Source organism: Carcharodon carcharias, chromosome 26 (genome assembly GCF_017639515.1).
Source record: "Carcharodon carcharias isolate sCarCar2 chromosome 26, sCarCar2.pri, whole genome shotgun sequence".
Lineage (NCBI taxonomy): Eukaryota > Metazoa > Chordata > Chondrichthyes > Lamniformes > Lamnidae > Carcharodon > Carcharodon carcharias.
In genome coordinates this window covers 22,464,312-22,486,647 of record NC_054492.1, presented here as the reverse complement: position 1 = coordinate 22,486,647, position 22,336 = coordinate 22,464,312, and the positions used below count along the sequence as shown (strand labels likewise).

Below are 22,336 nucleotides of genomic sequence, written 5' to 3'. Positions count from 1 at the left end.
CTGGAATGGGAAATTTAATCTGCATTAATTCCTGTACAATGGAAACAAAATTTGAAAAAGCACTGGTGGCAGTGGTGTTTATTAACAAGGGCTTGGAGTATAAGAGTAAGGAGGTAATATGCTAGGTCACTGTCAGCTGGACTATTGTGTCCAGTTCTGGGCACTGCACTTTAGGAAGGATGTGAAGAGAGTGCAGAAAAAATTCTCAAGAATGGTTTCAGGGGTGAAGAACTTCAGTTGCGAAGATAGATGGAGAAGTTTGGACTGTTTACTTTGAAGAGAAGGTTGAGAGGAGATTTGATTATATCTGATTTATTGAAAATCATGAGGGGTCTGGACAGAGTAGATAGGGAGAAGCTTCCTACTTGTGGAAGGATCAAGAACGAGAGGACACAGATTTAAAGGGATTGGCAAAAGAAATAAAAGCAACAGGAGTGGTTAGAGTCTGGAATCAGAAAAGATACATTAGAGTGAGAAGGAAAGACTTTAGGGGAAGGATGAACCATCCATGGCTAACTAAAGAAGTTAAAGATGGTGCCAGGTCAGAAGATTGGACAGAATATAAAGAACAGCAAAGAATGACAAAAATATTAAAAAGGAGGGAGAAATTAGAGCACGAGAGAAAACTAGCTAGAAATATAATGATGGATAGTAAGAGTTTCTACAAGTATTTAAAAAGGAAAAGAGTAAGTAAAGTGAGTGTTGGTCCTCTAGAGAGTGAGAATGGTGAACTGATAATGGAAAATAAGGAAATGGATGAATTGAACAGATATTTTGTGTCTGTCTTCACTGTAGAGGATACAAATAACACCCCAGAAACAATTGTGAATCAGGAGGTGAAAGGGAGGGAGGAAATTTAAACAATCACAATCACCAGGGAAAGGGAACTGAGAAAATTGTTAGAACTAAAAGCTGACAAGTCCCAGGTCCTGATGGACTTCATCCTAGGATTTAAAAGTGGCTACTGAGATAGTAGATGCATTAGTTTTAATTTTCCAAAATTCCCAAGATTCTGGAAAGGTCCCATCAGATTGGAAAATAACAAATGTGACATGTCAATTCCAAAAGGAGTGAGACAGAAAGCAGGCAACTACAGGCCAGTTAGCTTAACATCCGTAGCAGGGAAATTTCTGGAATCTATTATTAAGGAGGGGAGGTACTTAGAAAATCTCAATGCAGTCAGGCAGAGTTAACATGGTTCTATGAAAGGGAAATCATATTTGACTGGTTTACTGAAGTTCTTTGAGGAAGTAACAAGCAATGTGGATAAAGGGGAACCTGTGGATGTGGTGTACTTAGATTTCCAGAAGGCATTTGACAAGGTACCACATCAAAGGTTACTACATAATGTAAGAGCTCATGGTGTAGGGGGTATTAGCATGGATAGAGGATTGGATAGTTAACAGGAAACAGAGGTTAGACATAAATGAGTCATTTTCGGTTGGCAATTTGCAACAAGTAAAGTGCAACTGTGGTCTGTGCTGGGGTCTCAACTATTTACAATTTACGTTAATGACTTGGATGAAAAGACCAAAGGTATAGTTGCTAAATTTGCCAATGACACAAATATAGGTAGGAAAGTAAGTTGTGAAGAGGACATAAGGAGCCTGCAAAGGGATATGGACAGGTCAAGTGAGTGGGCAAAAATTTGGCAGATGGCGTAGAATGTGGGAAAATGTGAACTTGTCCACGTTGGCAGGAAGAATAGAAAAGTAGTGTGCTATTTAAATGGAGAGAGATTGCAGAACTCTGAGGTACAGAGGGATCTCAGGGTCCTGGTACATGAATCAGGAAAAGTTAGTATGCAGATACAGCAAGTGATTAGGAAGGCAAAAGGAATGTTGTTGTTTATTACAAGTGGAATGGAATATAAAAGTAGGGATGTTTTGCTACAATTGTACTGGGCATTAGTGAGATCACATCTGAAGTACTGTATACAGTTTTAGGCTCCTTAATTAAAAAAGGATATAAATGCATTTGAAGCAGTTCAGAGAAGGTTCTCTTAACTGATAGCTGGGGTGGGGGTGGGGGGTGGGGGGGTTGGGGGGGGGGGGGGGGGGGTGGGTGGGTGGTGGGGGGTGGTGGTTATCTTATGATGGACAGCTTGGGCCTGTGTCCATTGGAGTTTAGAAGAATGAAAGGTGATCTTATTGAAACACAAGATCCTGAAGGGTCTTGACAGGGTGGATGCTGAAAGGATGTTTCCCCTTGTAGAAGACACTAGAGCTAGGTGATACAGTTTAAAAAAAAGGGATTTCCATTTAGGACAGAGAAGAGAAGGAATTTTTTCTCTCAGAGCATTGTAAATCTTTGGAACCCTCTTACCCAGAGAGTGGTGGAAGCAGGCTCAATGAATACTGTAGGAGGATCACTACTGATGGAATGCTGCACTGTCAGATGGTCAGCACTGAGCAAGCGCTGCGTTCCACGAGGGTCAGTACTGAGGAAACGCCACACTGTTGCATGGTCACTACTGAGAGAGTGCCGCACTGTCAGAGGGTCAGTACTGATGGAGCGCCGCACTGTCAGAAGGTCAGTACTGAGGGAGTGCCACACTGTCAGAGGGTCAGTACTGATGGAGCACCACACTGTCAGAGGGTCAGTACTGAGGAAGCACTGCACTCCACGAGTCTCAGTATTGAGGGAGTGCCGCACTGTTGCAGGTTCAGTATTGAGGGAGTGCCGCAATGTCAGAGGGTCACTACTGAGGAAGTGCCACACTGTTAGAGGGTCAGTATTGAGGGAGTACTACACTGTTGGAGGATCGGTACTGTGGGAACGCTGCACTCCATAAGGCTCAGTACTGAGAGAGTGCCACAATGTCAGAGGTTCACTACTGATAGAGTGCTGCACTGTTGCAGGGTCAGTATTGAGGGAGTGCTGCAATGTCAGAGGATCAGTATTGAGGGAGTGCTGCACCGTTGGAGGATCAGTACTGAGAGAACGCTGCATTCCATGAGGCTCAGTACTGAGGGAGCACCGCACTGTCGCAGGGTCAGTACTGAGGGAGCGCCACACTGTCCGAGGGCCAGTACTGAGGGAGCGCTGCACTGTCCGAGGGCCAGTACTGAGGGAGCGCTGCACTGTCGGAAGTTCAGTACTGAGCAAGTGCTGCACTGTTGGATGGTCAGTACTGAGGGAGCGCTGCACTGTCCGAGGGTCAATACTGGGGGAGTGCTGCACTGTCGGAAGTTCAGTACTGAGCAAGTGCTGCACTGTTGGATGGTCAGTACTGAGGGAGCGCTGCACTGTCCGAAGGTCAATACTGAGGGAGTGCTGCACTGTCAGAAGTTCAGTACTGAGCAAGGGCTGCACTGTCGGACAGTCAGTACTGAGGGAGTGCTGCACCTTTGAAGGTGTTGCCTTTACAATGAGATGTTGAAACCAGGCCCCATCCTGTTAGGTGGATGTGATACACACAGTTCCTGAGAAATTCCAGTGATAACAAGGCAAAGCTGCTTCCTGGATCTGGATACTTAAGTTATACTGAATGACCTGTCCTCCAACAATCTTGATTATGTGTAATAGAGCGATAGAGCCTTGATCTGTTGTCTTAGGATCCATTTAACTCCTTCCATATCCTGCTGCTTTTAGTGGTAAGCATGCAGTTAGCCCCAAGTAGCCATTTCAATAGCTTCCTACCTCAGCCTAGGTTAAGTCTATTGCTGCTCCTGACGCACTCCACATTGAGCTAAGGTTGGTTTCCTGGCTGGGTGGTGATCACAGAGTGATCACAGAGTCTGTTGGATGATGCGGATACGAAATCTGGTGGTGCAGTTCTCCCTTGATCTAATTGTCTTCAGCCAACTAACTCCACTTCACCTGCAGACTATCCCTGGCCTTGACTTGCCATGGGGAGAGCACTGAGTGTGCGACTGAAAGGTTCTCCACACTTCACAATGACCCAAAGAAGTTTGATGAGGAATTTGTATCAGAACAGTTGGAAAGAGAAATATCATGCAGTGCTCGCGAAGCAAATGTGGCCACCTCGCTTGGGAAATGCATTAACTCAGCCTTCTAGAATTTTCTGTTCAATGTTTCATGTAGAGATGAACTGAAAGGATAGAGATTAATCACAGCCAGAACTTTAAACGAAATACATTGGAAAGGAATCTTTTTGTTGCAGTTCTGTTTATCTCTGCTATGTGTCTGATCTGACTGAGATCTCAGCAATGTGGGGGAGAGTTGCATTTCACCAACACCAGATACTGTATTTCTGTGTGAGCTAATCCTTGTGAGGGATTTGAATCATAAGCAATGGTTTTGTGAGTGGGCAGGAGATTGTCTTAGGGACTGAAAATGCAAATTTCTGAGTGACGGGAATCCCTTTGAAGGGGAATGTACTTATTGTTAATTATACGGGAACTAAAAAAAAATCACAGGATTGTGTTTTAATTCAGGCTGAGTTACTCCTTACAGAATCTTGAATCAATGTGCTTTTTATGTGCAAAAGGAAGAACAAATGAGACAATGCTTCGGTGGATGGGCAGTGGGTGCGTGATCTAAATGGGGAAAGCTGTTGCTAATGAGCAGGGGAGTGTGTGTGTGTGGTGGGGGGGTGGTGGAGGGTGTTATGGTAGTGACTGGGATAATGTTAACCCTATGTGTAGAGGGTAGGGAATGCGGTAGTGACTGGGATAATGTTAACCCCATGTGGGTATGGGGTGGGGTGTAGGGGGTGGGTGGGGGGGGTGCGGTGTTGGTGGTGGTCGGGATATGTTAATGATTAGGATAATGTTAACCCTGTGTGTGGGGGGTAGGGAATGCGATAGTGACTGGGATAATGTTAACCCTGTGTGTGGGGGATGGGAATGCGGTAGTGACTGGGATAATGTTAACCCTGTGTGGGTGCTGGGGGGAGTGGGGATATGTGAATGATTGGGATAATGTTAACCCTGCGTGGGGTTGGGGGTGGAGGGGATACAGTAGTGACTGGGATAATGATTGTTAATCCTGTGTAGCTATTCACAATTGATAGGAGTTTTTTGTTTATGAGAATCAGGGAGATTTTGCTGTGTATGTAACCAATGATTCGTACATTTGCTACTCCTGTTTCTTTATGTTCTCATCCTTGCACTGTGCCTGCCTCTGTGGAGCTGAGGGGGAACCTGTTCCTGATTCAGGGCACTGACTAACTTATGAACATACAAAAATACTAATTAGGATCAGGAGTAGGCCACTCGGCCCCTCGAGCCTGCTCCAACATTGTATAAGATCATGGCTGATCTGGTAGTAACCTCAAATCCACATTCCCACCTACCCCCCCCCCCCCAAATAACCTTTCACCCCCTTGTTTATCCTGCTGTAAAAATATTCAAAGACTCTGCTTCCACTGCCTTTTAAGGAAGAGGATTCCAAAAGACTCACAACCCTCTGATCGAAATAATTTCTCCTCATCTCTGTTTATTTTTAAACAGTGACCACCCCTAGCTCTAGATTCTCCCACACGAGGAAACATCCAGTCCACAACCACCCTGTCAAGACCCCTCAGGATCTTAAAGGTTTCAATCAAGTTGCCTCTTACACTTCTAAACTCCAGCAGATACAAGCCTAACCTGTCCAATTTCCTCTTAAAGCAGCTTAGAATTCTGGAAAAAAAATGTATGGCAATCGACTGTTGAATTAGCAATCCAATCTCTGGTTCTTCATCACACATTGCCTCTAATGTGGGCTGACTGAGATGAAACAGAAAGGAAAATATGCATTTATATAGCACTTTCATAACTTCACAATGCTCCAAAGTGTTAATCACTGTTGTAATGTAGCAGCCAATTTACACACAGCAAGATCCCACAAACAGCAATGTGATACTGACCAGATAATGTGTTTTAGTGATGTTGACTGAGGGATCAATATTGGCTCTAGAACACTGGACAATACTCCCCAGCTCTTCTTTGAAATAGGGGCTTGGGGTCTTCTTTGTGCACCCAAGAGAGTTTAATGTCTCATCTGAAAGGCAGCACCTCTGACAGTGCAGCACTCCCTTCAATGCCAGGACTGTTAGCCTAGTTTATGCGTTAAATCTCTGGAAACCATAACCTTCTGACTGCAGGGTGACTGTTCTAGCCAATGAGCCAATTCTGACATCCAGCTAGCATTATACTTCATTAAGTCACATCAGCCAACTAAATAACATTGAACCTCCATAACTATTAAAGCTCAGCCAGATTATTTATGTCATTAAAAGCAAAATACTGCTAGAAATCTGAAACAAAAACAAGAATAGCTGGAAAAACTCAGCAGGTCTGACAGCATCTGTGGAGAGGAATACAGTTAACGTTTCGAGTTTGCATGACTCTTCAGGTCTAAGGAAATAGAGAAATGTGGTGAAATATAAACTGGTTGGGGGGGGTGGGACAGGTAGAGCTGGATAGAGGGCCAGTGATAGTTGGAGGCAAAGAAGAGATTGCCAAAGATGTCATAGACAAAAGGACAAAGGGGTGTTGATGGTGGTGATATTATCTAAAGGATGTGCTAATGGTGACATTAAGGGTAGAAAGCAGGACGAGCAAGGGACAGATAGCCCTAGTGGGGCTGGGTTGGGGGGAAGGGATCGAAATAGGCTAAAAGGTGGAGATAAAACGATAGATCGAAATAAATTTAAAAATAGGAGGGAAAAGAAAAATATATTTTAAAAATTATAAATTATTGGAAAAGGGGGATCGGAAAGGGGGTGAGGATGGAGGAGAGAGTTCATGATCTAAAGTTGTTGAACTCAATATTAAGTCCAGAAGGCTGTAAAGTGCCTAGTCGGAAGATGAGGTGCTGTTCCTCCAGTTTGCGTTGAGCTTCACTGGAACATTGCAGCAGGCCAAGGACGGACATGTGGGCATGAGAGCAGGGTGGAGTGTTGAAATGGTAAGTGACAGGAAGATCTGGGTAATGCTTGCGGACAGACCGAAGGTGTTCCTCAAAGCTGTCACCCAGTCTGCGTTTGGTCTCTCCAATGTAGAGGAAACAGCATTGGGAGCAGCGAATGCAGTAGACTAAATTGAAATGCTGCTTCACTTGAAAGGGGTGTTTGGGCTCTTGGACGGTGAGGAGGGGGGAAGTAAAGGGGCAGGTGTTGCACCTTATGCGGTTGCATGGGAAGGTGCCGTTGGAGAGGGTTGAGGTGTAGAGGGTGATGGAGGAGTGGACCAGGGTGCCCCAGTACTGGTACTAGTTATTTATGTCATTGCTGTTTGAGGGAGTGTTCTGTGTGCCGATTGGCACATTTCCTGCATCTCAACCTTTCTAAAATACTTAATTGGCTATAAAGAACTTTGCAACGTTCCAAGGTCATGAAAGGTGCTGTATAAGTTATTTTTAGACACTTGGTCAAATCCTAACTGGCTGGGTTTTAGTTGTTAATGAGGTGCATTGTTGGCTGGGTTTTATCGGTTATTGAGATGCAGTATTAGCTGTGTATTAGATAGTAAGGTGCAGATCTAATTAGCTGGGTTTATTAGATGGTGAGTTGCAGTGTTAGCTGACTGGGTTAAGTTAGTTTGTACGGTTCCTAGTGGTTAGTTGGATTGTATTAGTCAGCATGGTGCAGTGGCAGTTGCTGTGTTGAATTAGTAGGGTGGTGTGTTAGTTGGGCTATATTAGTTAGTAGGGTGGAGTGGTAGTTATTTGGAATGCATAGTTAGTGTTAATTAGGCTGTATTTAGTTAGGATGTGGAAGTTAACTGGGAGTCATTTGTTAATAAGGTGCAGTGGTAGTTAGTTTGGATGTATTAATAAGGTTCAGAGTAACCCCCCACCCCACCACCTTAAAACAGCTTATATTTCACCCCTTTCCTAATATTACTCAGTTCTGTTGAAGGGTCATGAGGACTTGAAACGTCAACTCTTTTCTTCGCTGATGCTGCCAGACCTGCTGAGTTTTTCCAGGTAGTTCTGTTTTTGTTTTGGATTTCCAGCATCCACAGTTTTTTTGTTTTTTTCAGGGTAAGCTGGGTTGTATTAGTTAACAAGGGAGTGTAGTGGATTGTACTAGTTAGTGAGGTGGAGTGATAGTTAGCTGGGTTGTACTAATTAGTAAAGTGGAGTGATAGTTAGCTGGGTTGTACTAATTAGTAAAGTGGAGTGATAGTTAGATGGGTTGTACCAGTTAGGTAATGGTAGTTAGTGGGTTGTGCTAGTTAGCAAGGTAGTGTGATAGTTAGCTGGGTTGTACCAGTTGGTGAGGTAATGGTGGTGGGTTGTGCTAGTTAGCAAGATACTAGTTGATGAGGTAATGGTAGTGGGTTGTACTAGTTAGCAAGGCAGAGTGAAAGTTAGCTGGGTTGTACTAGTTAGTGAGGTAATAGTAATTAGTGGGTTGTACTAGTTAACGAGGAAGAGTGATAGTTAGCTAGGTTGTACTAGTTAGTGAGGTAATGGTAGTTAGTGGGTTGTAGTAGTTAGCAAGGTAGAGTGATAGTTAGCTGGGTTGTACTAGTTAGTTGAGCTACCGCCCGGGGGCGCCGCTCCAGTCACTCTGCAGCTGCCGGTTTTCAGTGAGAGACCGGGAGACGCGGCGGCTGCAGCTCGGGACCGCTCACAGGGAAAGCGGCAGCTCCCGTGCGCACCCTCAGCCCGAGCCGGGCCGGTGCATGGGGTGAGATTAACCGGCAGGAGCTGTCCGCCACCGGGGGAGGGAATCAGCCGGAGAAGAGGCTTCCTGTCCGCCGAGAGCTCCCTCAGCCCCGGATCCCGGACTCGGGATGGAGCCGAGCGGCTGAAGGAAACGGGAAAGAAGAGGAACAACTCCAGGAGCGGAGTGTTCGGAAATGGGGTGAGTGCCGGAAAGACCGGGAACGGGTAGACTAGGGACTGAAACTGACCACCTCGGACCGAAACTGACCATCCCGGACTGAAACTGACCACCCTGATTGAAATACAGAAACTCTCAGACTCTGTAACATCCCAGCTGTCAGCCTTGGGTCAATGGTACATGTCCAACTACAGAGGCTTGAGCAAGAAATCCAGGCAGAAACTCCGAGGGTCAGTACTGAGGGAATGCTGCACTGTCGGAGGGTCAGTACTGAGGGAGTGCTGCACGTCGGAGAGTCAGTACTGAGAGACCGTTGCACTGTCGGAGGGTCATTACTGAGAGAGAGCTGCACTGTTGGAGGGTCAGTACTGAGTGAGCGCTGCACTGTTGGAGGGTCAGTACTGAGAGAGCGCTGCACTGTCGGAGGGTCAGTACTGAGGGAGAGCTGCACTGTCGGAGGGTCAGTACTGTCGGAGGGTCAGTACTGAAGGAGTGCTGCATTGTCGGAGGGTCAGTACTGAGGGAGTGCTGCACTGTCAGAGGGTCAGTACTGAGGGAGCGCCGCACTGCCTTTTGGAAAATGTGTTATTGTGCTCTCTGTGATGGACGTGATATATTCGGTAGCTCTATTTTGAAGAAGAACAGTGGAGTTACCCCTGGTGTTCCAGAAATATTTATCCTTCAAACAACTTTTAAAATAGATTACCTGGTAACTGTCACTTTGCTGCCTGTGGGCGCTTCCAGTGCGCTAGTGGGTTGCTGTGTTCCCTATAATATGCTTCGGGATGTTCGGAGGCTGTGAAAGGCATTATATAAATGTATGTTTTCTCTCTAATATTTTATTTTACACTTCCATTTGACAACCTATTGGTCTCTTGTTTGTTTTCCATTTTGCAATGATGTTTCAGTTCCTCGCTCTGTCCCACAGTCAGAGTCCAGTCTTTTTAGAATTCTCTCCTATCCTGCTTTTTAAGGTTGTACAGTTCCTCTGAAGATTCTATCAGGCACATTGAGAATTTTCAGACTGAGACAGAGCAAAAAAGTTTGCAAAATTCACAAAGCTACTTTATTCGCTGCCCTGACCAGAATGTGTCTCTAGTTTATTTTTGATGATTATTTCTGGTTCAGTTAACTTCAGGGCCCGAACCATGAAAGTGGGGAATTCCAGGTCTCGGTCCCTCGGTGAAGGGGCGGCTTTTCTCATCTCACTGAATTTGATTTTAAAATGGTTTTGCAGGACATAAATAAATGACATCAACCTGTGCTTGCACCTCATCCTGTAATGGTCAATTTGAAACCTGGATCCCAGCGCGAGTTCCATCGGCAAACTGTCCCCATATGTGAGTCTGAATTTCTCGGACTGTCTCTCCGGATTCATCTCTCCATCACTAGGAGTGAGGCAAACCCAATCCTAAACCGTTCAGGCACCCGGAATGACGACATCCCGCACCTGCTCCTGGATTCTCTCTATCCCCTCCTTTAATTTAAAATAATAAGAATATTAAGCAGTAGGAGTGTGTATAATTTCTGTCCTTTGTTCTGAGGGAGCTATCAGTTCATATTAAACACGATGAAATTTAAATTCTTATCTGGAAGGTCACAAAATAGTGACTAATAGATTTCAAACGAATTCCTCATTATTCATTTCATCACAAAAACAGAATCCTCCCACTCTTCAGATAAAAGCAAAATACTGCGGACGCTGGAAATCTGAAACAATAATAGAAAATGCTGGAAAAACTCAGCAGGTCTGACAGCATCTGTGGAGAGGGACACAGTTAACGTTTCGAGTCCGTTATGAGTCCCCCTCACAGCCGGGCTCATGCAGACCGAAAACGTTAACCCTCTTTTGCTCTCTCCACGGAAGCTGTCAGACCCGCTGAGTTTTTCCAGCATTTTCAGATCCTCCCCCTCTTTCCTGGGTCAGAGTTTTGTTTTTTTTTTAAAAAAACATTTCTCACTCATTTTCGACGCAGGTTTAAGTGAGAGTGGATCAGGGTGAGTGACGAGTGGGTGATCTGTTGCTGCTGTAAGTGGGCATGAGTCTAGTTGTTGGATTAATATATTTGTTCATTATCCCCCCAGGCTGTGAGGCGCTCTAACCTCTCCCTTCTCTTTCCGACGCTTGCCTTGGCTGAGCCCAGGGACTTTGTGAAGGCAATTGGAAGAGTTAACCCTTTAACTCCCGTCAATGGGCATTGATTGCTGGGTAGCAGGCTATTCCTGATTAGATTGACTATACAATTTATCATTTATTCATGAAACATAATACAATTCTAAATTGATTTTTAAAGGGCTGTTAGTGTCCCTTTGGGAAAAAAAATCAAGCATTTATTGAATCGATTTGTGTTGATGCTATTGAGGAAAGTACCCAGTTTCCATATTACCGGCAGCTTCCGGTGGGTGTAAATATGAATCCAGCGCTATTATATAACAGCCAGCATAACAATAATCCAGTCCGTCCTCTGCTTATTACTGGAACTCACTCACTCTTCAGATATTTAAACAATTCCAAAGTTGATCAGAGTTCTGCGAAGGGTTTGATTTCTGAGGAGCCTGGAGATCTGACCTTTCCTTTCCTACCCCCATCAAATGTTAACATTTCCAATCTTCAAAGATACTTTTCTATTGGATGAAATTATCAAAGCATTTTAAACTGCACAATCCAGTGAAAAAAGGCCGAATCAATTAACCACAGCAATACCGCAGCCCCAGAATATACACTTCTTAATGCAGAATCTGGACGTTCATGTTGCTGCCCTGACTAGGACTGTTGGAGAGGTTATTAAACCACTCACTGTCCCTGGGAATATTTGAAGTAGTGGCTTAGTGACACTGAGGGGGAAAAAAATAAAAGCAAAAAACTGCGGATGCTGGAAATCCAAAACAAAAACAAAAATAGCTGGAAAAACTCAGCAGGTCTGACAGCATCTGCGGATAGGAACACAGGTAATATTAATTTATATTAATACAGTTTATATTTCACCTCTCTTCTATTTTTCCTTAGTTCTGTTGAAGAGTCATACGGACTCGAAACGTTAACTGTGACCCTCTCCGCAGATGCTGCCAGACCTGCTGAGTTTTTCCAGCTATTCTTGTTTTTGTGACACTGAGTTAATTGAGTTAATGACACCAAGCACCTGGACTTACCGAGGTTCCGTTATTAACTCGCGATTGGAGGGGCATCTCTCTCTTCGCTATTTTTAATCTAACGGTGAAAAGACTGGTGTAAAATTTCTTTAACCGAAATCATTTACCTGCATGAAAGAATTTGACGAAAGTACATCTAGCCAGCGCGCTAAGTATGGCAACTGCTTCAGACCCCTGCCGATCTGAAGCAAATGTGTATCCGTGTTTAGGTTCAAGGGTTTATTGTGGGGGTTTCTGTTTCTCATCCACATGATGCCCCCGGGCCACAGTCTCTCCGTGAGTGCGGAAGGGACCCAGTTCTCTCCAACGCTCTGCTGTTTCTGGACGTTCACACTGATCGTCCAAAATGTTAACAGATCCACAGGGCAGCACATTTTTTGCGACTTTCTGAATAAGTTTATAACGAAAAGAATGCGAAATGTAAATAATCATTGTTGAAAATCCGGGAAAATAATTCGATGTAAGTGATTGTTACGTGGAAAACATTTTTATTCTCGTTCGGGTTTGGTCTCATGTCGCAAGGAGTTTGAAGCGAGTGGATTCTAATTCAGTCTCCCTCTAATCCGAAACTGCATCCTTGCACTCCCAGAGGGCCCAGACAGCCAATTCTCCACAGCCTTTTCATCACAAATGTTGCTGTTAATTCCCGACCCAGAATGGAAATACTTTTAGCCCTGGAACATCCCCATCCACCTCCTCACCCACACCCAGAGCCACACACTCTCTCCCCCTGTCTGTCTGTCTCACACACACTCTTTCTTTCCCTCTCACCCTCCCTCTTTCTCTCTCTGTATGTCTCACACAAACTCTCTCTCCCCCTCTCTCTCTCTCCCTCTGTCTGTATGTGTCTCTCTCAGGCACACACTGTCTCTCCCTCTCCCACCATCTCTCTCCCTCCCACTTCCTCTCATACTCACACTCACACTGTCTATCTGTGTCTGTCTCTCACAAACATTCCTTCCCTTTCTCTCCCTCCCCTCTCTTTTTCTCTCCCTTCCTCCCTCTCGCTCACCCTCTCTCTCTCTCCCTCTGTGTCTTTCCCTCTCTCATAAACACACACTGCCTCTATCAGCCTGAATATCAACACTTTCATCTCCATTGTGCTGCAATGGGTCAGTCCTTTGAACTTGTTGGTTGTCCTTGTTCACATTTAAACAGATCAGATTTAAACATCCCAGGACAGATCAGGAGAAAGTCAGTTTTATTTATAGAAAACATTTCAAACTGCACTGCCAGTTCTCATCACCAGTGACACTTGTTGGGCAATAAATGACAGACGTGTTTGGTCCTCGGACATACTGTCCAGCCTAGCCTCTCCACATAGTGCCAACTCAAATCATTCTACATCTAATCTGACCTTGAAACTATTCAGTGAACAAACAGAACTGCTTCAGCAAATCCTCCCAGTCTCAAAATGTGGTCCATTCACAAACTCAGACCCTGCAGAGAAACAGTCAGTGTGACCTCTCACACTTTAGTATCCACACTGAGTGCAGCTCAAGTAACCCAAAGGAGCATTAATTAATTAAACGCATCTTCATCCTTCAGAGCCCATCTTGGAGCAGGCAACCTGATAGGCCAAAGAACGTGAGAGAACCTGGAGGGGGTAAGGGAGTGAGACCTAGGGACCAGATCTACCACAAAGCAATTCCATCAAATGGAAGCTTGCTTAGACATTCACCTGGTGAGACTTCAGCTTTTGAACAGATTTTTTGAAATACTGAAGTGGCTCAGTTCAATTAGGGAACATGGTGAATATGTGAGACCCAAAGCTCTCAGTCTGGGCTACATACGTTTCTGTCCATCTCCTCATTCATTCACACCCCAGTGTTAACAGTGTCAGTGGCCCTGAGAAGAACTGTCCCTGTACTCCGGCACCCCATTGTGACTCTAATACTACCCTTGTACCCCTGACACTTTGCCCTGTATCCCTGGCACTGCCCCTGGTCCCTAACCCCACTGTAACCCCTTTCTGCTGAGCCCACCATAGAATTGAGATGTTAAAGTACTTGAGTTTTTTGTAAAATAATTTTCAGTTCTTGAGCATCATATGGTTGACCAGTGTCTGGAATTGGCTCATTGCCAAGGATCAGTTAAAACCAATTTGTTAACAATCTACCAAAGTGATGAGAAGCCAGCACTGTCAATCAAACAGGGTCAGGCTGAAGTGAGCACTTTTTAAATATTCTTTCACTGGGTGTGGGCATCGTTGGCTGGGCCAGCATTTAATGCCCATCCCATGTCCTTGAGAAGGTGGTGGTGAGCTGCCTTCTTGGATCACTGCAGTCCATGTGCTGTAGGTACACCCACAGTGCTGTTAGGGAGGGAGTTCCAGGCTTTTGACCCAGCGACAGTGAAGGAACGGCGATATATTTCCAATTCTTCCCCCAGTTGCTGAAGAGGCTAGAAAGTTTGTACTTGCAGTGACAGTAAGTGTGAAAGGGCAACATGTTGGAATCAGTAGCTCTGGGGATTGCTGGAAATGTTTGAAGTGTATGTTTCCTGGTTCAATCAGTAACTGCTGCAGAAACCAGTTTCTCTCTGGGCTAAAATACAATTTAATATAAATAGGGAGTATTGATAATGAAGGCAAGGAGCCATTGTCTGCTGGGTTTATAAATCTTCTGGCCTTCCTGGCATGCTGAGGATTTTACTTGTTCTGGATTTGTCCAGCACCCCCGACCTGTCAAAGTTTCACACCAATTGTCACCTTACAGGACCCTACCTATTCCCATTCTTCATGTGTGAACCTGGTGAGTATGGACCAACCATTCACTGTAGGAGGAAACAGAACTTTAACCAGAAAGAGAACCTTAACCAGACCACAGGGCACCCCTTGGAGCAACTGAGGCCAATTGTCCAGCAATTCAATGGGGGGTGGGGTGCAAATACTGTGGTCCAGTTGTACACAAAGTTATACACAGAGATTATACACAGAGTTATGCATAGAGATTATACACAGAGTTATATTCAGAGGTTATACACAGGGGTTATACACAAAGTTATACACAGAGTTATGCACAGTTTATACACAGAGTTATACACAGTTAGGTTTTGCCCTGAGATTAGCAAACTCTGCTTTCAGTCCTAGAAACTCATGAGTTTAATAGAACAATGGAGTAAAAAGCTGCTCCTTGATCTGAGAGTTTGGACCAGATCCCAAACCAAGTCTTCATTGGGCACAAGACAGGAGCAACCAGAAACGGCTCTGGTGAGAGCGTTGAACTTCTTCAATCACTGCCCCTAGCAGCTAAGCTCCTGTTATTGACTTCATCTATTACCTCTTCCCAGTGACAACAGAAGGCTACCTGTTCCCTCCAATGCACATCACGGGACCTCTGGAGATATCTTTACTTGCAATGTTTCTGCCTTGTCAAAACTGCAGTACCCCTTTAAGAGTTGCTGACTGCTTTAACTGATGTCAGAGATGCCCAAATTCTATTCCTCCCAAAAGGCTGTCGACCCAATGGATACCATGAACAACATTGTCTTCACACCTGACTGAGGTCCCAGCATGGGTTTCAGGTGCTGATTCAGACTGTGCTAGCAGGAATGTACTTCAGCCCCTGTCTCCTGCCACCTTGTACCCCACCTCTGTGCTCATTGTCCCCCAGGTCCCTGTACCCACCATGTTTCTGCACTCCTCACTTGGTGGTCCTACACTCCCTCTTCCTCCAATTCCCTGCCTGCTGCCCTGTTCTATTTCTCTGGGGAGTGTTCCCAAAATTATTTTCTGATTCTCAATGCAGCCGTTAATATTGGAATTCCTGTTTGTGATGTTGTGAAAGATTTCAGCCCTCTCAGGCCAGGGGACTGGTGTCAGGTGTAATTCTGAACTTGCTCAGAGCAGCTCATTTAAAGATGCCTCATCGCCCTCCAAACTGGTGGTTCTTTCGCTTTCTGTTTGATCCTCTTAGTTTCTGGGGGTAGGATTGGAAACCCAGGCAAGCACTTTTTAATTACAGAGAAGATTCCCTGAGACCCTCTCAGTGAGGAACAATTTTGCAAGAAGCAGCTACTCATTGGAACCCATTGCATCTCCCAGTGCATTCATATATAGAGCATCAATCCCTCTCTCTGTCCCCCCACCCATCTCTCTCTCCCTGTCTCACTCTCTTCCCCACCTGTCTCTCTCTCCCTGTCTCTCTCTCCCTCCACCCGTCTCTCTCTTGCTCCCTGTCTCTTTCTCCCCCCACCTGTCTCTCTGTCTCTCTCCCTGCCTTGTTCTCCCTCTTTCTCTCTCTCTCTTCCTCCATCTCTCTCTATCATTCTCCCTCTGTTCTCTGTCTGTCTCTCTCTCTGTCTCTGTCTTGCTCTCAGTCTCTCTCTGTTTCTCTCTCTCTCTGTCTCTCTCTCTCTATTCTCGCTGTCTGTCTCTCTCTCTGTCTCTGTCTCTGTCTCGCTCTCAGTCTCTCTCTGTTTCTGTCTCTCTCTCTCCCTGTCTCTCTCTCCCTCACTCTCTTGCTCTCTGGCTCTCTCTCTGTTTCCTTCTGTATTAATATTTAATTGAGTACAGAATTGAAAATAATCTGACTTGTTATCTGAATTATTCACTTATCTGTTTCGGATTATTGGATGCACAGTAGTTGGAAGCAGCGAGCGTTGTGTTTGTGTGAAAGTGATGAGTCACATAATGTCCAGTGGAGGTCCTATTTGACTCTATCCAACTCCAGACCACTTTCAGAGGCCTCTGGGTTAATGGTGTCAAGTTGCTGTGGTGTGATGGGCAATGAGAGCACTTATGGGGCCAGAGCTCACTCTGAGGTCGTGTCTCAGTTTACATGGTGCAGAGTGTAAGGTTGCAGCTAAATGCTGAGTTGGAAAGCACTTCTAGTCTGAACCTTGGAATAAACTGACCAGAATCCCCAGGGCAAAGGCTGATTATGTGAAGTATGCTCAATAATCACTCAGATTCTGCAGCATCTTGACTAACGTTAACTCAATGGCTGCTTCTCTCCCTCTCCTTCATTCCAGAGAGCAGCCAATCTTCACCAGCCGGGCACATGTCTTCCAGATTGACCCAGCCACCAAGAAGAACTGGGTCCCGGCTGGAAAACAAGCTCTCAGCATTTCCTATTTCTATGATGGGACGAGGAACAGTTATCGCATCATCAGTGTGGATGGAGCCAAGGTGAGGACTGTGGTACGGGGGCTGGCACTGTCTGTGGTGAGGGGCTTGGCACTGCCTGTGGTATGGGGGCTGGCACTGCCTGTGGTGAGGGGCTTGGCACTGTCTGTGATGAGGGGCTTGGCACTGTCTGTGGTGAGGGGCTTGGCACTGCCTGTGGTGAGGGGATTATATTGACCATGCTGAGGGGCTATAGAATGGGAGCTGCTGGGCAAATGCATGCCTGTCAGCAGCGGTTTGGGGTCTGTGATCTCCAGACACCAGCCGGACTGTCCGAATCAATGGGATGTGGGGTGTGAGATACAAATGGAATTGGGGTTGGAAGAAGCTGAGGGAGAATGGAATAGCTGCGAGTTGCAACCACAGAGTTGGAGATTTTTAAATTTTCTTTTCACAAGATGTGGGTGTCTATGGCTGGGTCAGCATTTATTGGCCATCCCTAGTTGCCCTTGAGAAGGTGGTGGTGAGCTGCCTTCTTGAACCGCTGCAGCCCATGTGGCATAGGTACATCCACAGTGCTGTTAGGAAGGGAGTTCCAGGACTTTGACCCAGTGACAGTGAAGGAACGGCAATATATTTCCAAGTCAGGATGGTGAGTGACTTGGAGGGGAACTTCCAAGTGGAGGTGTTCCCATTTATCTGCTGCCCTTGTTCTTCCAGGTGGTAGTGGTTGTGGGTTTGGAAGGTGCTGTCAAAGGAGCTTTGGTGAATTCCTGCAGTGCATCTTGTAGATGGTACACACACTGCATCGTTGGTGAAGGAGTAAATATTTGTGGATGTGGTGCCAGTCAAGTGGGCTGCTTTGTCCTGGATGGTGTCAAGCTTCTTGAGTGCTGTGAGAGCTGCACTCATCCAGGCAAGTGGGGAGTATTCCATCACACTCCTGACATGTGCCTTGTAGACGGTGGAAAATCCCAGTTTCACTGTTTAATTAAATTTAAATTTCACCTTTTGCTGTGATGAGTTTTTTAAACCCTGACCCCAGAGCATTAGCCTGGGCTTCTCGATAACTAGTCCAGTGACATTATCACTACATCACTGTCTCCCCAGTCCAGCCAAAAGTAACACGTTCACACATTCTTAAACAGACAATGAAGGAAGGGGTGGGGGGCATGTGCTGGGGACTAATATCCTGACTGCACCATCCCATCAGGAGAGGTTAGACTATAATCACAGCCATTAGCCCAGTGATGTTGCTATGTGATGAACCCTATGGATGTTGCTCGATTTCATTCTGTCTGCTTTGGAACTTGTGAAGCTCTGATTCCATTTGCACCATCAGATAACTCTCAGAAACTGACTGAGAGCTTCAGAAAAAACTGGTGCAGCTCTTTAAAGAGTTTCTGGGAACAGAGGGTGTGAGTGTAACACAGCAACAAAGAAGTTAGTCAAACACACACTGTGACATCACTGGTGGAGTGGGATTAAACCTGTCAAACTCCGGGATCATTGTGGAGATAGAACCACTCTGGTGCTAAAATTAGAGCATGAAATTGTTGATGTGGTTGCATAGTGACACTGAAGTCCCTTCAGCTCCCTCTTGGTTTCTGCTCCCACCCTGATCCCCACAACCCATAAGCCCAACCCCCTGACCCCACCGACCCATAACCTGGGGACCCCCTGACCTCACCGACCCATAACCCTCAGTCCTATCAAACACATCACCCTTACATTGTTCCTGTCTGTTCAGGGGATGAAAGTGTCACTGCCAGATCAGAATTTCTCCCTGTTCCTTATTGCCTTTGAGAAGATGATGTTGAATCTATTCTAACTCTAGTTTCTGGCGGTTTCCCTCCCATTTCTTAATTGATTTCACAGGAAAGCAAACTGTTAGTTGGTGATTCCAGATCCTGGATCCTGTTCCCAGTCCCTGGCCTCTGCTCCATGACCCTGGCTCCACTGCAACGGGCAGGAACTCCCCGTCCCTCAAAGTTTGGAAAATTCCTGCCTTGATGTCCAGAACAGCAGCGGCCAATAGAAATTGGGGGGGATGCAGGAAGTGGAGATAAGGGGGCACAGGGCCTGGGAGGGTGAGGGTGAGGGCAATGGACAGGGCATGGATGAGGGTGAGCCAGAGGGTTGAGAGCGAGTACGCTGTGTGAGTGAATAGTGATCCTGAGACTCGGGCGTTTTTGCTTCAGTTTAATAATCAGGCAGTTTGTGTACAGCCGGTAGACCTGGTTTTGACCGGCCCTGAACAACCCTCAGGTCCTGCCCCCATCACTAGGCGGTGAGTTTGGATCTTTCCTGCACTGAAACTCAGCCAAAGCTGGGTGCATGGAAATAATTTGATTCTTGCTGGGTTGCCATGGCTACATCACATTAGATGCCAACATCCAAACACAGGCGTGCAATATCTTCAAGCTAAAAAAGATTTTAAACTGCGGAATCCTGGTGAACGGTGTGTGGTTTAAATAGGGGAATCACAGGATGCATCTGTGCAGGAATACCTTGGATTGGGGTTATCCTGCTCACTGTGAGGCTCCCTCCCAATATCTGGGAAGCTTCTGCCCCCGGTGGAGGGGTTGGGAGTGAGGGAGGAGGAAGTGAGGGAGGAGGGAGTGAGGGCGAGGGGTACTGGTTTTGTCAGTTTTGGGTTGTGTGTACCAGGCCATTAGGATAAGAAAATGATCATTAAGTTCTCTTGGGTGTCAAACACCAAATGAGCCTTTCTGACCCCCCCCCCTGCTTGAGTGATCCGGCTTGAGATGCCACATTCTGTCAGTGTAATTCTGTGGCTGTGCTCTCCTTGAATGCGCAGTTTGTCACGGTAATATGTCATGTTACAGAAACAAAAATAACCTGGAAAAATCTCAGCAGGTCTGACAGCATCTGCGGAGAGGGAGACAGTTAAAGTTTTGAGTCCTTATGAGCCTTCACCAGAACTGAGGCAGAGTCGCACAGACTGGAAACTTTAACTGTCTCCCTCTCCGCAGATGCTGTCAGACCTGCTGAGATTTTCCAGGTAATTTTTTGGTCTGGTTTCAGATTTCCAGCATCCGCAGTATTTTGCTTTTATCCAACATGTCACGTTCGCTCTGCACCAGCCCCCACCCCCCCACCTCCCCATCCCACCCCCGACCGGACCTGATTAATGAATCACGGGTTTTTATTTTTTAAATTATTTTTGTTTAATCCTTTATCCGTTCCCAGATCTGGGGCTGAATGTTACGTGGATCAGGCTGGCCCGCGGCCGACTGGCCCGGACTGCACCGGACCGGACTGGACCGGCTCGGACCGGAGCGAACTTGACCGGAGCGGACTGGACCAGCTCGGACCGTCCGTGACATCGCGCGAGATGTCATCAGGCAGACGATCCCTCGCCATCCCGCGCTGGTGCGATATTCCGCTCGGCAGGCGCGCTTCCGACCTTTGCACACGCCCACCCACAATGAAGAGGGCAATTCAGCCCATTCATGGGGCAATTGCCTGTTATGTTTCATGGACCGTCCAATGTTCCGGTTGGCAGACGGGTGAATCGGCCAAGTGGCCTTTACAATCTTCAGCAAACCTCGTCCAAAGCCGGGATGAGGTTTCCGCCATTAAATAAAATAAAAATGGAAACTGCGGACAGTATTTTTATCATTTATATGTTCCGGCGCTTGATTGTGAAGCTTTGGACATTTTTTCCCCTGATTTTAAAGACGTTATTTCCTGGGTTTTGAATCCTCAGCTCCCTGAGGAGGCTTTCGGCCTTCATGGGGCTTTCTGTCAGCGCTGGCCCCCTGCCCACATTGACATCATCGCCCTCGTCCTCTTCCTGCCCCCATCCTGGCAGCGCTGAGCATTTCAGCACACGCTTCACGGCCGGGCGCCGATCGCGGAGAGCAGCCCGTTTCCTGACTGCTCCGGAGCCCACTGACCATGTCCACCCTACTGACCGTGTCCACCCCACTGATCGTGCCCACCCCAGTGGCCATGCCCACCCCAGTGGCCGTGCCCACCCTACTGATCGTGTCCACCCTACTGACCGTGCCCACCCTGACCGTGCCCACCCTGACCGTGCCCACCTCACCGACCGTGCCCACCTCACTGATCGTGACCACCCCAGTGGCCATGCCCACCCTACTGACCATGCCCACCCTACTGACCATGCCCACCCCACTGATCGTGCCCACCCCAGTGACCGTGTCCACCCTACTGACTGCCTACCATACTGACTGTGCCCACCCTACTGATCGTGCCCACCCCAGTGACCGTGTCCACCCTACTGACTGCCCACCCTACTGATTGTGCCCACCCTACTGATTGTGCCCACCCTACTGACTGTCCACCCTACTGACTGTGCCCATCTCACCGACCGTGCCCACCCTACTGATCTTGCCCACCCCACTGACCGTGCCCACCCCACCGACCGTGCCCACCCCATTGACCATGCCCACCTCACTGACTGTGCCCACCTCACTGACTGTGCCCACACTGACTGTGCCCATCCCAATCGTGCCCACCTCACCGACCATGCCCACCTCACCCCATCGACTGTGCCCACCCCATCGACCGTGTCCACCCCACTGACCATGCCCACCCACTGATTGTGCCCACCCCATCGACTGTGCCCACCCCACTGACCGTGCCCACCACTGACTGTGCCCACCGCACCAACCATGCCACCTCACCGACCGTGCCCACCCCATTGACCGTGCACAGCCACCGACCGTTCCCACCCATCGACTGTGCCCACCCCATTGACCGTGCACACCCACCGACCATTCCCACCCATCGACTGTGCCTACCCTACTGACCATGCACACCCACCGACTGTTCCCACCCATCGACTGTGCCTACCCTACTGACCGTGCACACCCACTGACAGTTCCCACCCATCGACTGTGCCCACCCCATTGACCATGCACACCCACCGACCGTTCCCACCCACCGACCGTGCCCACCCCATTGACCATGCCCACCTCACCGACCGTGCCCACCCTACTGACCATGCACACCCACCGACCGTGCCCACCCTACTGATCGTGCCCACCCCACTGACCGTGCCCACCTCACCGACCGTGCCCACCTCACTGACTGTGCCCACACCGACTGTGCCCATCCCAATCGTGCCCACCTCACTGACTGTGCCCACACCGACTGTGCCCACCCCATCGACTGTGCCCACCCCATCGACCGTGCCCACCTCACTGACTGTGCCCACACCGACTGTGCCCACCCCATCGACTGTGCCCACCCCAACGACTGTGCCCACCCCATCGACTGTGCCCACCTCACTGACCGTGCCCACCACTGACTGTGCCCACCGCACCAACCGTGCCACCTCACCGACCGTGCCCACCCCATTGACCGTGCACACCCACCGACCG

The 22,336-nt window shown here is 47.4% G+C and overlaps 1 protein-coding gene across 4 annotated transcripts in view; it reads left to right on the top strand.

Moving 5' to 3' along the window:
* Positions 1-8,420: 8,420 nt before the first annotated feature.
* The window catches only part of homer2 (homer scaffold protein 2), a 50,240-nt gene continuing 36,324 nt past the window's right edge, over positions 8,421-22,336 (top strand). The window contains exons 1-2 of one of the 4 annotated variants that reach the window (XM_041175328.1): positions 8,421-8,764; positions 16,868-17,024. In XM_041175328.1, the coding sequence (XP_041031262.1) occupies positions 8,760-8,764; positions 16,868-17,024 (162 nt within the window). In that variant the 5' untranslated portion in view covers positions 8,421-8,759. Of the gene's footprint in view, positions 8,765-16,867; positions 17,025-20,174; positions 20,358-22,336 lie in introns of those variants that run through there. The other 3 variants (XM_041175326.1, XM_041175329.1, XM_041175330.1) reach the window with 3 other exon arrangements.